The sequence below is a fragment of the Humulus lupulus genome, chromosome 1 (genome assembly GCF_963169125.1).
Source record: "Humulus lupulus chromosome 1, drHumLupu1.1, whole genome shotgun sequence".
Lineage (NCBI taxonomy): Eukaryota > Viridiplantae > Streptophyta > Magnoliopsida > Rosales > Cannabaceae > Humulus > Humulus lupulus.
In genome coordinates, this window is record NC_084793.1 from 25076525 (window position 1) to 25091315 (window position 14791).

At 34.2% G+C, this 14791-nt stretch overlaps 2 protein-coding genes across 2 annotated transcripts; one reads left to right on the forward strand and one right to left on the reverse strand.

The window, feature by feature from the left end:
• Nucleotides 1-6303: 6303 nt before the first annotated feature.
• LOC133789331 (large ribosomal subunit protein eL19y) lies at nt 6304-8303 on the forward strand. The gene is made up of 5 exons (XM_062227184.1): nt 6304-6485; nt 6974-7096; nt 7459-7772; nt 7894-7961; nt 8061-8303. Exons 1-5 carry the CDS (start codon nt 6374-6376, stop codon nt 8083-8085), a joined length of 642 nt encoding a protein of 213 aa, XP_062083168.1. The 5' UTR covers nt 6304-6373; the 3' UTR covers nt 8086-8303.
• An 884-nt stretch (nt 8304-9187) lies between these two features.
• LOC133789324 (ethylene response sensor 1) lies at nt 9188-13102 on the reverse strand. Its single transcript, XM_062227173.1, has 6 exons — nt 12901-13102; nt 11504-12433; nt 10836-11204; nt 10471-10737; nt 10071-10201; nt 9188-9819 (listed from the first exon to the last, which is right to left on the reverse strand). The coding sequence occupies exons 2-6, from the start codon at nt 12407-12409 to the stop codon at nt 9648-9650; spliced, it is 1845 nt and encodes a 614-aa protein (XP_062083157.1). The 5' UTR covers nt 12410-12433; nt 12901-13102; the 3' UTR covers nt 9188-9647.
• Between the last annotated feature and the right edge of the window lie 1689 nt (nt 13103-14791).

A 14791-nucleotide genomic window follows, 5' to 3' on the forward strand; every position in this document is an offset into this window, starting at 1 on the left:
AGACAAACTTAGCCAATTTCTCCAAGCACCCACTCAAAACCATTAGCATGCTTGTGAGAAAATATTAAGGTACTTGGCAGGTACAATTGGGGAAGGTATAAAATTCTCTCCAACTTCAAATTTAATCATCGAAAGCTTTAGCGATTCAGATTGGGCAAGTTCTCTAGACGATCGAAAATCAACAACAGGTTACTGTGTTTACGTTGGAGGAAATTTGATAAGCTGAAGTTCAAAGAAACAAAAATCAGTTGCTTGATCTAGCACCGAAGCTGAATACCATGCTCTAGCTCAAGCCTGCACTGAGGTTATATGGTTGCAATCTATGTTCAAAGAAATCGGAATAAGAGTCATTAATCCTACTGTCATTTGGTGTGATAACTCAGGAGCTCGTCAACTCGCATCCAATCCTGTGTTTCATTCAAGAACGAAACACATAGAAATAGGCATACATTTCATCAGAGATAAAGTTCAAAGCAAAGAAGTGGAAGTTCGATACGTTCCTCCAGGTGAACAGACTGCTGATATACTTACAAAGTCATTATCAATTACTAGCTTTCATTATTTGAAAAACAAGCTTGCCATTGTCCCTTCACCATAGCACAACTTGAGGGGGCATATTGAAATGAAAGCTGGTGACACCTCACACTGCTCAAATGATAAGGATCACGATTGATTTCCAATCATTGTGACCGTTACACCAGCTGCCATAAGTGTCCTTGAATATTCCCTTTGCACAAAATCAGGAAAAGTTGTACGACAGTATTTTTGATGTACAGATCACAGCCCAAGGCCTATAACAAACTTCCATATTTATACCCCTGTTTATCCTCTGTAAAGTTTTGAGCAAAAATTAATACAATACAATAGAAGAAACATTTCGGTCCATTATTTTTATCCTTTTTAACTAGTAAAAATGAGACTGTTGTACTGAGATTGGAGCAAAAAAAAAAACGAAATAAGAATGAAATAATTTTTAAGTTGTTTGTGGATGCCATTGCCAAATATATTTTAAGTGTGCTATGTTTGGATACACTAATTATGACCACTAATATTTTATATAATAGCAAAAAAAAAAAGTATTTCGTAAATGATGATGATGGCAGCTATGTCTATGAAAAGAAAGTATCGATCGATCAATATTTACAATAAGAGCAATAATAAAATTCAAGAATATACCTTTTTAAATATTTTTGCATGCTCAACTATAATCACTTTGTAGGTACACAATTAAAAAGAATAATGATTTAGTAAGTAATAAAAATCGCAAAAAGACTTAACCGTGAATCTTTAAAAAGGTTTGATGAAGACGGGCAAAAAGTTATGAATATATCCATTAATGAGCTGAACATGTGATTGTGTAGGCTATATATGTACTAAGCCCAGTTGATTGGTCTTCTTACTTGCACTTAGGGCTCGTAATAAAATATGAAGGAAAAAGAAGAAGAAATAAGATAATCATTTTTTTTATTAAATCACTTATTTTTCTAAATTCAAAATAATAAAAACGAGTACACATCTCTGACACTTTTCTCCATCTCCATTTCCTTCCTACACACGTTATCCACATCTCCATCACTTTTTCTCCTTCTTTTTCCTCCATCATTTTTTCTCTCTTTGTGACAGTCAATATCCCGCGATCTGTAGGGGGAAAGACCGGGTAAAGCTGTGCAATCCCACACCACCTGGGGATGGTCAAGTGTAATGATTCTAAGACTGTGTAGGTATGGGACAACACAGTTGAAGAGGGCTTAAATGGATTGATGGGTACTACCTATATCAACAAGATGCATCTTCTTTTCAGTAGCCCATCACTTGAGAACTCCAAAGTTAAGCGTGCTTGATCTGAAGTAATCTCAATATGGGTGACCTCCTGAGAAGTTTTTCCAGGAAGCGTGCGAGTGAGGACAAAGCACGCTGGAAAGACTCGTGTTGGTTTGTAGGGTCAGTCGTCATTCCAAAAAGCAGTCATAGTGGCGTGGGGCGTTACAAATGGTATCAGAGCCTTGACTCAGCCGGAAGTGTGGCCGACGGGGACGTCGGGCCCGTAAGGGGGGGTGATTGTGACAGTCAGAATCACGTGATCCGTAAGGGGAAAGACCGGGTAAAGCTGTGCAATCCCACACCGCCTGGGGATGGTCAAGTGTGATGATTCTAAGACTGTGTAGGTATGGGACTACATAGTTGAAGATGACTTAAATGGATTGATGGGTACTACTTATATCAACAAGATGCATCTTCTTTTTGGTAGCTCATCACTTGAGAACTCCAAAGTTAAGCGTGCTTGACTTGGAGTAATCTCAAGATGGGTGACCTCCTGGGAAGTTTTGACAAAGCACGCTGGAAAGACTCGTGTTGGTTTGTAGGGCCAGTCGTCATTCCAGGAAGCAGCTATAGTGACATGGGGCGTTACACTCCTCTTTCTCCACCATCGTCTTTTATCTCTTCTTCTTCCTCCATCACCTTCTTGCCCAAGCTCGACCTTTTTGTCCTCCTTAGTTACAGACACTGTGTCGCACCACTCTGCTGGCTTGCAACCATTTTTCTTTGTCGCCAGCATGATCCAACCGCCTACTACATTACTAAAATTAGTGAGTTTACAAACGGCACATCCACACCCACTAGTCATGTTGTTCTCATCATTCACAACACCTTCGCCTCTTGTGTGAGTGTTCAATAAGCTCAGATCCAAAAAACATTTGTTCAAACAACCTCATTGGCATTTTGTCTATTATTCTTTCAAGCTATTTGAGCTCTCACAACCTGATTGTTATCCAAGCTTATTTCTCTTACAAGTTGGTTGAACTATTTCTTCTAAGTTATACACCAATTATTTACAAAAAAAAGTGGTAAATTATTTTGGGTATGTTATTTTTAGTATTCGTCTTGTTGCAGTTTATATCGTGTTGTTTTTTTTTATTATATTGATGAATCTGAAATTTTGTGTTTTAGTAATGACCAAATTAATTAAATCATGTGAATTAATTAAGCTGCGGAATGGTAATTAAATGTTGAAACAGATTTCAGATCTGTCGGGACAGAATCCGAACTTGTCACGACAGAAACTGAACACAATAAATATAGTGCAAAAACAATAAAGAACACAACGAATTTTTACAAGGTTCAGAAACTCTTTCGGATAACCTACTCCTTGGGGCCACGCCCAGAGAATAAAACCAATTAATAAAGAATCACAAGTACAAAATATTGACTTAAACAAAACAAGACTCCCTCTTGAGATTTGCCACAACTTTGTTGTACTTCTCTTCACTAATCTGACATTGATTGAAACGCTCAACCACTTGAACTATCTTCAATGATCAGCGAGTGCTTGCATCCTCTCGGCGCAAGGCTTGTAAAAATCATCTCCCGAAGACTATAAAAGTTGTGTTCAAATTACAATGTGTATTCACTCATGAACATGGTATAAACTCACCACAAAAAACTAAACACTCATTTTTCTACAAGATCACGTGAATACTATGATTTTGAATACAAATAAGGAACTCTCACAAATATTACAATACACTCACAAATTATGCGCCAACAAGTTCACTTGTTCTCAATGCATTAGAAGCATATTTATAGAGTCCATTTTGTGCTCAGAAAGACTGAGAAAGAATCTCCTAATAAAAGCAAGAATAATTAAAGATATTCTTGATTGATGAAGAATTGCATTTTTTAGAAGATTCGGACCCAACAGATGCGAATTTGGTGGGGACAGTTAATACATGTGTCAAATCAAATATCTCAAGAAAGAAATACCAACTCATTACTTCAAATATTTAGTTTCCTAAAGTTTATTAGCTTGAGCTGCACGAAAAATAAAAGACAATATTCCAAAAATGATTTTGAGTGAGTACAAAATATTTGCTTTATATAACTAAGATACAACTTCCCTTTATAATCATATTGTGATCAAGTCAAGCTAAATAAGGAATAATATAAAACTTAATATTCTGAAAATCACAATAATGGGAAAGTAAAATTATCTTTTAAATAAAAAGATATTTCTATAAAATTTGTCAATTTTAGGATTTACATAATCCAAATGTTATTTTAATTTATGATCTCATCAATTCTAAGTTTTAAAAGTAGTGTTGTCTCAGTTTCAGTTTCGGCAACTATATGTCAACCCCAAAGCAACGCAACGCGTACTATTAAAAAACTATCATCAACACTACAACAACACAAAAGCAACATATATTAAGAAACAACAACTACTATTCTACAAATATTTATTATTTTCTTAGGGCTTCATATTTTCAATCATTCAATATAAATTCTTCACTTGCTTCGAAATTAAGATAATTCTTTTTTATCATCCTGGTGTCCACTACTTTGTACCATATTTGGTATTGGATTTTGTTGACTCCTTTTTTCGTCAACTCTCACAAAGTGAAAAATGAAGAGTTGTTTTCTATGTAAAATATGGAGTGGGATCTTGGTTGTGAACAGTGAACCAAAGAAAGAGAAATAAAAGCAGTAATGAATGAAAGAGACAAAGATCTATAGTGATTCGACCCCAAAAAGATGACCTGCGTCCACTTAGTCAGTATTATTGATGATGAACCTTAAATCCTCAATAACAAGTACACTGAGTTGATCTTGCTCGTGGGGCATTTACATCAATGGAGAATGAGAGCTCTCTTGAAGATGAATAGTTAACGACTTAATGAGCCAACTAGACAAATCTAACTCGATCTTTAGTCCTGCTCCTGTCTTTTTGATCTTTGTCTTGGTCCCCCCTCGACATCTTGATTTGCACTATTTATAGTCGCGGAGATGGGAAGAGCTGATGGTGGCAACTTGTTTCCTGATCAGACTAATTTTTGTACACTTGGACAAAGGCAGCTTTTTGTGTCACCAAAAATGGTAATTCGACGTGTCTTGTTCATTTAGATGTTGAAGGCACACTGTGGTGCTTGAGGAGGCTCAGGTGGCGAGTGCCACCGGCAAGCGACGACCGACGAGGGCCTCTAGCGACCAGCTAGGACTCCTGGCGACCAGTTGGGGCTTATGGTGTGTACTCGATGCACTATGGCACGGGAGTAGGCTTGAGTAGCGTGGGCCACCGGTGAGCGACGAGTCTCCCCAGTGATCAGCAAACAACAAGGGCCTCTGGCGATTCACTAGTGCTCCTAGCTAATGGCTAGCAATTCTGGCAATTGGCTAGCGCGATTGGCTAGTACTTCTTCCTCATGCGGTTGGCGATTGGCGAAGGCCCTTGGCTACCACTTGACTTTGCTTTATGGGAGGATTAGACTTGTGTTGGCGAGATCTGATTCGTCTAAGTGCTAAGGGAATGATGGGGGTCATCCTCCTAGGTGAGCGACGGTGGTTGCAATGTTTTGCCATTTCACCACGTATTCTGACACATCTTCAAGTTTGTGGGTCGTCGTGTGGCAATGCCAAAATTTGGGTATAATATATTCTACTTTCTGAAAGGTATATAAACTCAGTTTTTTTGTATAAAAAAAATATTACAATATTTTCAGTGGAAATTTTACATTTCATAATCCAAGTTTAGTGTTATAAACACAAATACATCCTAATAATAACACCATGTAAATATTTTAATAATTATAGATTTTAAAATAATTTCCCTGTTTTTACTATATTTTATTTCTTACCTTGTTCATTTGGAGTTTTTTTTTTCCTCCATCTTTGCTTCTAAATCTTACTGGAAGTGGTTTTTATTTTTTTTTATTTTGGATTGAATATTTATTGATAGCTTGATGGTGATAATCCATTGCTGATTGCCAATGATTTCTAAGTTGTTAGTTGATTTCACTTTGTTGTTCGTCGGTGTTTATGATGAATTTAAATAACAGGATATGGTTTGAGAGTTTTCTTACTTGTTTTTTTTTTAATTTCCTTAAAATTGAATGTTGTTTTTTGGTTTTCGATTTTTGGATCCAGATCTTGTTGTTGTTGCTGATAGATAGAGATTGTCGACACCTATGGTATTTTTCTGTTGCTCTAAGATCAGGGATGTGGGTGATACATGAAGAAGAAACTTCCACCATTTGTATGAGAATAATAAGGAACAAACCACATTTTTGTTAAAAAAAACTTGTAGTGTATGAAAGTTTTTGTTTCGTGTAACATTGTTTCGACTAAATATTGCTAGTAGAAACAAAACCCAAGTCTGATTAAGCAATTTGGGCCAAACCCGCTCCATGAGGCCCATCAAAGTTTCTGACACGTGGACAGATCTTAGACCGTTGAAGTCAAAATGAAAAGAAGGGCTAATAAAGGAACAACTGTGTAAAAACCCTAGGGTTAAACACAAAGATGATGTATATATAAAAGCTTCTCTACCACATATACCAAACCTTTCTGCAATAGCAGCTGCCAGTGAGAGAGGAGGAAGATGGTTTCGCTGAAGCTCCAGAAGCGGCTCTCCGCGAGTGTTCTCAAGTGTGGACGAGGCAAGGTCTGGCTTGATCCTAATGAAGGAAACGAAATCTCCATGGCCAACTCTCGTATGTTTCGTTTTCTCATTTCCTTTACTGTATTCATAATAAAGTGCTACTCTTTGTGTATATGTATATGTACATGTACATGCATATGACTTTGATCTTTTTCGTTTTGTATATAAGTTTTGATTATGCTCTGCTGGCTGATCTGAATTCATTGAGGCCCAAATGAAACTGATAGTTTGGTATGGTATTGTATATGCCTTAGGATGAGGAAGTTGGTAATGCAAATAATTCAAATTTTATTCTAGTTTTGACTAAATCTGATAGTTTTTGAGCTAGGGTTTTGTTTTTGAATGCTAATTTTGAGTAATGTGTTTTCTTTTATATGCTTAGTTAGTAAAGTTTGTACTCTTTTTAGGAAATTATGATTGTTTGGTATTCTTGACAAAGGAGTATTTGGTATTAGCATGTCAATGGGCATGCAGCTGAATTTCGTTATCTTTTGATGTAATTACGTAGTTTATTGATGTTCTGTAACTTCTTTTATGCAGGCCAAAACATCCGAAAGTTGGTCAAGGATGGTTTCATCCTCAGGAAGCCAACCAATATTCATTCTCGTTCCCGTGCTCGCCGCATGAAGGAGGCCAAAAGAAAGGGTCGTCACTCTGGATATGGTAATTTTATTTTTCTGCTGTTTGTGGCGAAATCAAAAACTTGGATTTGGGGAGTGGAATTTAGACTTTGGTTTCGTCTGGTTTTATTAATTGGACTGTAGTTCACCAGTTGTATTATGTGTCTGTGGTTAATATAATGAGAGCTGAACGTGAAATGTTGAATTTCTTTGTAAATTTTGAATTAGTTCGTACAATAGTTTACCTCTCAATACTCATTAATAGATCGAGAAATTTTTTAGTTATGAGTTTTGTACATTCCGTACAGGATTGTATTTCTCATATCAGATAACTGGGGGGTTTATCTAGTTGTATCGAGTGTTGATGATACCATGGAATGCATTGTTAATATATTGGTATTTTAGGTAAGCGTAGGGGTACAAGGGAGGCTAGGCTGCCCACCAAGATCCTGTGGATGAGGAGGATGCGTGTTCTTAGGCGGTTGCTTCGCAAGTACCGAGAGTCAAAGAAGATTGACAAGCATATGTACCATGACATGTACATGAAGGTGAAGGGTAATGTTTTCAAGAACAAGCGTGTGTTGATGGAGAGTATTCACAAGTCTAAGGCCGAGAAGGCAAGAGAGAAGACTTTGTCCGATCAGTTTGAGGCTAAGAGGGCAAAGAACAAGGCCAGCAGGGAGAGGAAGTTCGCTAGAAGAGAGGAACGTTTGGCCCAGGTATCATCTTGTTTTACTGCAATTAAGAATGTAACTTTTTTATAGCAACATTTTCAGGATTATAACAAGAAACCGAGTAATTTTGTGACGCTGCTAATCTTCTTATCGTGCCTATATATAGGGCCCTGGAGAGAAAGTGCCAGCAGCAACACCTGCCCCACCTGCTGCTGTGGTAACTCAACCTACACAGTAAGTGTAATAATTTATTTACATTTTCATTTCTTCCTGCAAATCAGGGAATGAAGATCATCTTTAAATTATACTTATATATTTGTGTTCTTCGTTCAGGGGAGCTAAGAAACCTAAGAAGTGAAACCTATGAGAAGTGCATCGGAGGATTGTATTGACTATGGATGATGGTCCTTGCGCTCTCTCTCACTTTTTTAGGATAGTTTTGAAGAATCAATTCTGTTTGTTTTGGACCTTTTTACTTGATATTCTAGATGAAAGGAGTTACAAAATCTTTCTACTTTTGCCTAATTTAATATTTTGCTTTTTGATTTTTGTCAATCTAATTATTTATTTGGTTTTTCTGTTGCTTTATAATTTTCAAATGTTTAGTATCTTGAAGAACTCAGCCAGCATACTTTAGGAGAGGAATTTTATCATAGATTTACACTTAATCGGGACACAACTCAAGTTTGCAATTGAAGCTGTCATTTGCCATATCATCTCAAGCGAAGTCTTGTTTAGGTTTGAAGTTAAAAATTGTTATTAATTTTGTGCCGGCAAGCAACATAATAAACAACTTAATTTATTTATATCATAATTATAAAGCTTTTGCGATAAATAACATATTTTTTTTAACCCATTTTTTTTTACAAATACGATGACAATTGATGTTCTCCTTGTTGGCTTTGTCGAAGTTGGGAAATGAAGCAAAGATGGGCAGGATAAAATTTATTGTATCTTTTAGAGATGCATATTTTTTTGGGACCTCTTTGTGAGGTTGTTGGTAAATTTTTTTAACTAATTGTGCAATATAGAATGGTAAATTATAAAATACATTACCTCAATTAATTAAATATCCTAATCTCTTTTCTCTATTTCTCCCTTTAAAAAACAAATAATTAAAATAAAATGGTCTCACCAACAAAATAATATACTCAAGATTTTTATGTGACAAAATGTCATGTTATCTTTATATCAATAATTATTTTTGATTGAAAGGTGATGGCAATTTCATTAATTGAGAATCAAGATACAATAGAATTAGGAGACCATTGTTTAGAATTACAAAAGACCCCAGGTGGGATAGTGTCACATATATGGTCCCAAAAGAGTTACTCGTACTAGCCCATAAGGCAAGGTTATGAGCATTGAAGTTGCTTAGTCTACTAATGTGATTAAAGGAGCAGCCAATGAAGGGCTTGGTGGCATTGTTGATAGACTTGGTGCTTAATTTTACTCGTTAATGAGATTAAGAAGTTAATTGTTATATATTATAATTCAGGGACTAATTGTTAATGCTTTAGGTCCCCCCAAAAAACTAATAATTAAGTACTTCAATAGCAGCAATGGGTTTCAAGTGACAAATTCACTTTACCACAGAATCAATGATGACATTGAACCCTACTGATAATACAAGACAAAATTGGAAGGATGTGCATATTTTTCTCATATAAAGTACAATTTCATTGCTAATATATCTATCTCGGATTAGCGATCATACAACATCAGACTAAAGAATCAAAGAGGCTAAGCCTTGCCTTTGTTTCAATGAACCATAATTATGTTCAGGCTGCCAATAAACCCCAGTTGGTGATGGCGACTTCTACCGCCCCTCCGAAGGCGGACAAAGAAAAGAAATCTTCAACATCAAGGTAAACAATCCATGGTGCTTCTTTGTTATGTGGATGGCTGTCCCATGATAATCTATATGGATTGGTTCATGTTCATTGGGATTGCCCCTTCTCCTATTTGAACGTTTATAGAGGAGTCATTTGGGTTATTACAAATGCCAAGTTTTACAATAAATGAGGATGTGGTCCCTTTGTCGACTCCCTCACTATCGATCCAAATATGACCCCCCATGAGATTCAAGAACCTAATTCAACCATTTCAAAAATAATAATAGTTAAGCAATCTACCATTAAGCTCAAAGCTCAAAATAAGTACACTTAGCATTAATAGTACTATAGCAATGACTATCTTAATATAACCAAAATGTAATGAAGCCAATGGAAACGGTAATGAAGGTATACTTGAAAACATAATTGGAGTGATTACCGGGGATGGTTCTAAATGATTAAATTATGATGTGAGCATAATAAGTTAAGATTAAGAATCTGTGTCTACCGTTTACAAATGGCGAGCCCGAGTCCAGCACCGCTGTTAGCAGTCCGACCAGATCCACTTTGTGGCTGTACAAACTTGGTGAATAAATGGGGTTTATCTTGCTGGTGAATACCACAACCAGAATCCTTAACCTGTAGAAAAACGGTTGGCAGAACATGAATGAACAAGTTAGTATACAGTAACCAAAGCCATTTTAAAACATTAATACTATCAATTTAACAAAATAACTCGGAAAATGTTGTAGGTGCTCAGATCAGATTAATAAGTGAAAAATGAAGTTAAAAAGCACATCTTCAAATGGTTAAAACTACACTAATTATTAGAGAACATGATACATATCAATAGAAACAAATTTGAAAGACTACACAAACAGAAAAGAAAACACATTAAGGTGTCATGCCTGAACTCGTAAGAAGAAATGGCCATCACTGGAGGCAGGATAGAATTCGGAAAGTCGCAACTCTCTTAACGATTCTGGTTTTCCAACAGAAGCTATAATTGAAATGTAACCCTCCTTTGTGAACTTCACAGCATTGCCAACAATATTTAAAATAGTTTGCATAAGACGCTTTTCATCACCAACAGCATAGAATGGTAAGTCCGGGGCTTGAATCAAATTCAGTTGTAATCTTTTTACCGAAGCAATAGGCTTGATCAAATTAATGACCTACAGAGTAAAAATGATCAAAAATTAAGTGTCACATAATCAAGCATATGGAGTATATATTCTGTTTAAACTGACATTGTGATATTGATAAAAATTACCTCTCCAAGCACCCCATGAAGGTTGAATGTTCCAATATCTAACTTTAGGCTACCATCTTCGAGTCTAGAAAGATCCAGAACATCGTTAATAAGTGTTGCCAAAAGGTTACTACTCTTTAGTACAGTCTCTATCATAACCCTTTGCTCTGGAGTTAGGTCTGTCTCTAGAAGAAGTGAAGACAAGGCAATAATTGCATGCATTGGTGTTCTCATTTCATTGTTCATGACAGCAAGGAAATCATTCCGAGCATGGATTGCTATCTCCGCTTCTTGTTGAGCTGATTTCAAAGCAACATTCTGAGACATAAGCTGATCACGGGACAGCATAGACTCTTCCAGAATAGCAGCATGAGAAAGAGCAACAGCTACCTGTAAATTGCATACACCGTCACAACAATAACAGCAACTGATTGAGCATCATTTTCAACAAATGCTACTTTTAGTTACATTGTTGAATATCAGTAGTGATACAACGATTAGATCAGCACTGAAACATAACTACAGGCGATATGATCTTAAATGAACATAACTACCATGACATGAGACCATGAAACAAACAAATGTGAGAAAAGTTTAAGATTTTGCATAGCGAGCAGTAGGATACCAAACTTAAATAAGATGATATTTAAAAAACAGCCATGAAATATGGAATGTTTTTACAAAATAACCTGATCAGCAACTACATCAACCAGCTCCAATTCATGGTCTCGCCATTGTCTAGCACTATCTGTAGGGAGAGTCAAAACCATGATTGCATAATTTCTTCCAGAGTGGTCAGGCCAATCATTAATTTGGAAATTGGCGAGATGTAGAAGTGGTACCCTCACAGCTACAACCTCAGGGGGCACATATCTTCCCACAAGAGGTCTAATTCTGGCCAGAGGGCAGGTATATGGTATACGCATAGCTCGAACACTATTGAAAACTTCATTGACTATTGGAGTGTTTAGTGGGACAGAAGAACCAACTTGTATGTGAAAGTTTAGAGTATGAGAAAGCTGTAGATTTTTTCCATTTCTTGATGGCATCCATAACGCACATTCCTCCAGGCCTAAAGTCCTACCAAGCTCAACAAGGGTGGTTTTTAATATAGTATCTCTATTAAGTGTGCTTCTAATTTCATGAGTCAACATTCTAACATGCCTTCCAGTTTCCTCTTGAGTAAGAATAAGACCCATCTCCCTATCAAGTTCTTCAGCCTTGTCCTTGAGAAATTGTTCACGCGTTTTGACGCTTAGCAAATCGGGTATAATGTGAACAAGCATCAAAGCAGTTGCACAGGAAACAATGGCACAAGAAATCTTGGCAATGGTCATCACCACAGCAACTGCTTTAGAGTGCATAGAGAATGTCCACAAGTTTATGAAGTGGGTTGCTCCACAAAGAACAATAAAAGCACCAAACTGCATGAGCACCCATCTGTATGGGAAGAATGCTGATTTTTGAACAAAATATATAAGCTCCAGGGGAATGGAGAAATATGCAAGTGCAATTAACACATCTGATATATACTGATATTTCACCAGAAGTTCATCAGGGGGCCACTGTGTGTCAATGCAATCACAAGACTCCATTATCCAATTGCTTTCCTAATAAATCTGATCCACAAGAAAGATTTTACCAACAGATCGTTAAACGAAAAATTTCTTTAAGTAAAATAAAAATAACTACACCCACAAACAAAACAAGAGGGAGAGAGAGAGAGAGAGAGAAACAGAGATCAATATATCTATCTAGCTGCAGAACACACGATATTTTACATGTTCATTCCACAAAGTAAACTATACCCAGTTAGTTTTCCCTTCAAATTAGTGTAAAAAACTATCAGAATTTGTATTTAAATGAGAAATAAGGTCAAACCATAAATGTTTCACAACACTTAAAGCACAAAATTTCACTTCTAAAACAAAACTCAGCTGTAAGATATCTGAAACAGATTATAATAAACCTCAAGAATTACTCTGAAGTGTAAATCTTATGCAAGCCATACCAACGAAATTTAAGAAGAAACCCATAATCCAATAAACAAATAATTTTAATAATAAAGTCAGTATTAGACTATTACCAAGTGAGGAAGGCAAGAATGAACGATCAGAGATCAGCTTCTGAGCAATGAGAGCGTGATCTGAGCTGGTTATTCACGTGGGGTTTCCCAAAGCTGAAAAGGGTTTCACAATGAGAACCAGAAGAAGAAGAAGGTGATCAAAAGTGAAGCCTTTTCAGAACCCAAAAGAAAATTTTGGCCTTTGGAGGGAGTGAGAGAAATAGAGCCAAAAGCATCACGGACAAGAAGGCGACGCACGAGTTCAAACAGGGTCTCGCACGTGCGTGGACTCGTTAAGAAAAAATTTAGTTCGTTAGTTCGTAGGATCTTCTCATCTGAGATGTTTAAGAAATCTTGGTCGTTAGGGTAAGTTGATCCAACGGCCTTAATTACACAATCTTAAGTTTAAACAAACAAAAAGGAACTACTGAATATATATTTATAAATAGAGTTATATAAACCTATCTAATCACACAAATATATATATATATATATATCCCGGACATAAACAAAACAATGTGCAATATGCATTCAAATATATATATACACTAGATACAAGAAACATGTAACATGAATGATTACTTTAGTTTTATTTATAGAATTTATTAATTTTTTTAATTAAATTTATATTAATGTTATATAAATTTTGAAATAAATATCGTATTTTAATTAAATAATTTATTTATTTTGTTTAAGTTTAAATTTGTTTTAGTTTATGAATTTGAGAGTGACAACAATATATTATATGTTTAATGTAATATTAAATATTATATGTGGATTTTAAATTTAAGTTTCTTTCTAGTTTTAAAAAAAAAACAATTTGTTGCTAATTTACAGTAGATTATATTATATGTTTAATATGATATTATTCTAATAAGTGAATTTAAATTAAATATTTATTTAAGTTATAAAACATATGGTTTTATTATTTTTAAATAATTATTATTGTAAAATATCTCAAAAATATCATATATTAATTTGTTTAATTATTTATTATTTAAAAATAATTATCATGGTAAAATATCTGAAAAATATATATATTTTTAATTTGTTTAATTATTAATTATTTTTAAATAATTATCATTGCAAAATATCTCAAAAATATCATGTTTAATTTTTTAATTATTTATTTTATTTTATTTAAGTTTAAGTGTTTAGAAACGATTAAATATAAGAATATTCTGTTAAATATAAGAATATTCCGTTAAAATTAACTTTAAAAAAATAAAAAACCGTTAAAACCAAAAATTTTCGTTATTAACACAATTATTATATAGAAGAGACTAGATATAAACAACGTGCAATATGCACGTTTGTTTAGTTTTATTTATAAAATTTATTAATTATTTTTATTAAATTTATATTAATGTCAAATAAATATCTTATTTTAATTAAATAATTTATTTATTTTTGTTTATGTTTATTTTAATTTTTAAATTTGGGAGTGACAACAAAATATTATATATTATATGTTTAATGTAATATTAAATATTATACGTGGATTTTAAATTTAAGTTTCTTACTATTTTTTTTAAAGTAATTTGTTGCTAATTGACAGTAGATTATATTATATGTTTAATATGATATTATTCTAATAAGTGAGTTTAAGTTTAATTATATTTTATTTAAGTTATAGAACGTATGATTTTATTATTTTTAAATAATTATCATATTTTAAAATATCTCAAAAATATCATATTTTAATTTGTTTAATTATTTATTATTTTTAAATAATTATCATTGTAAAATATCTCAAAAATATCTTATTTTTAATTTGTTTAATTATTTATTATTTTAAATAATTATCATTGTAAAATATCTCAAAAATATTCTATTTTAATTTTTTTTAATTATTTATTTTATTTTATTTAAGTTTAAGTGTTTACAAACTACCGTTAAATATAAGAATATT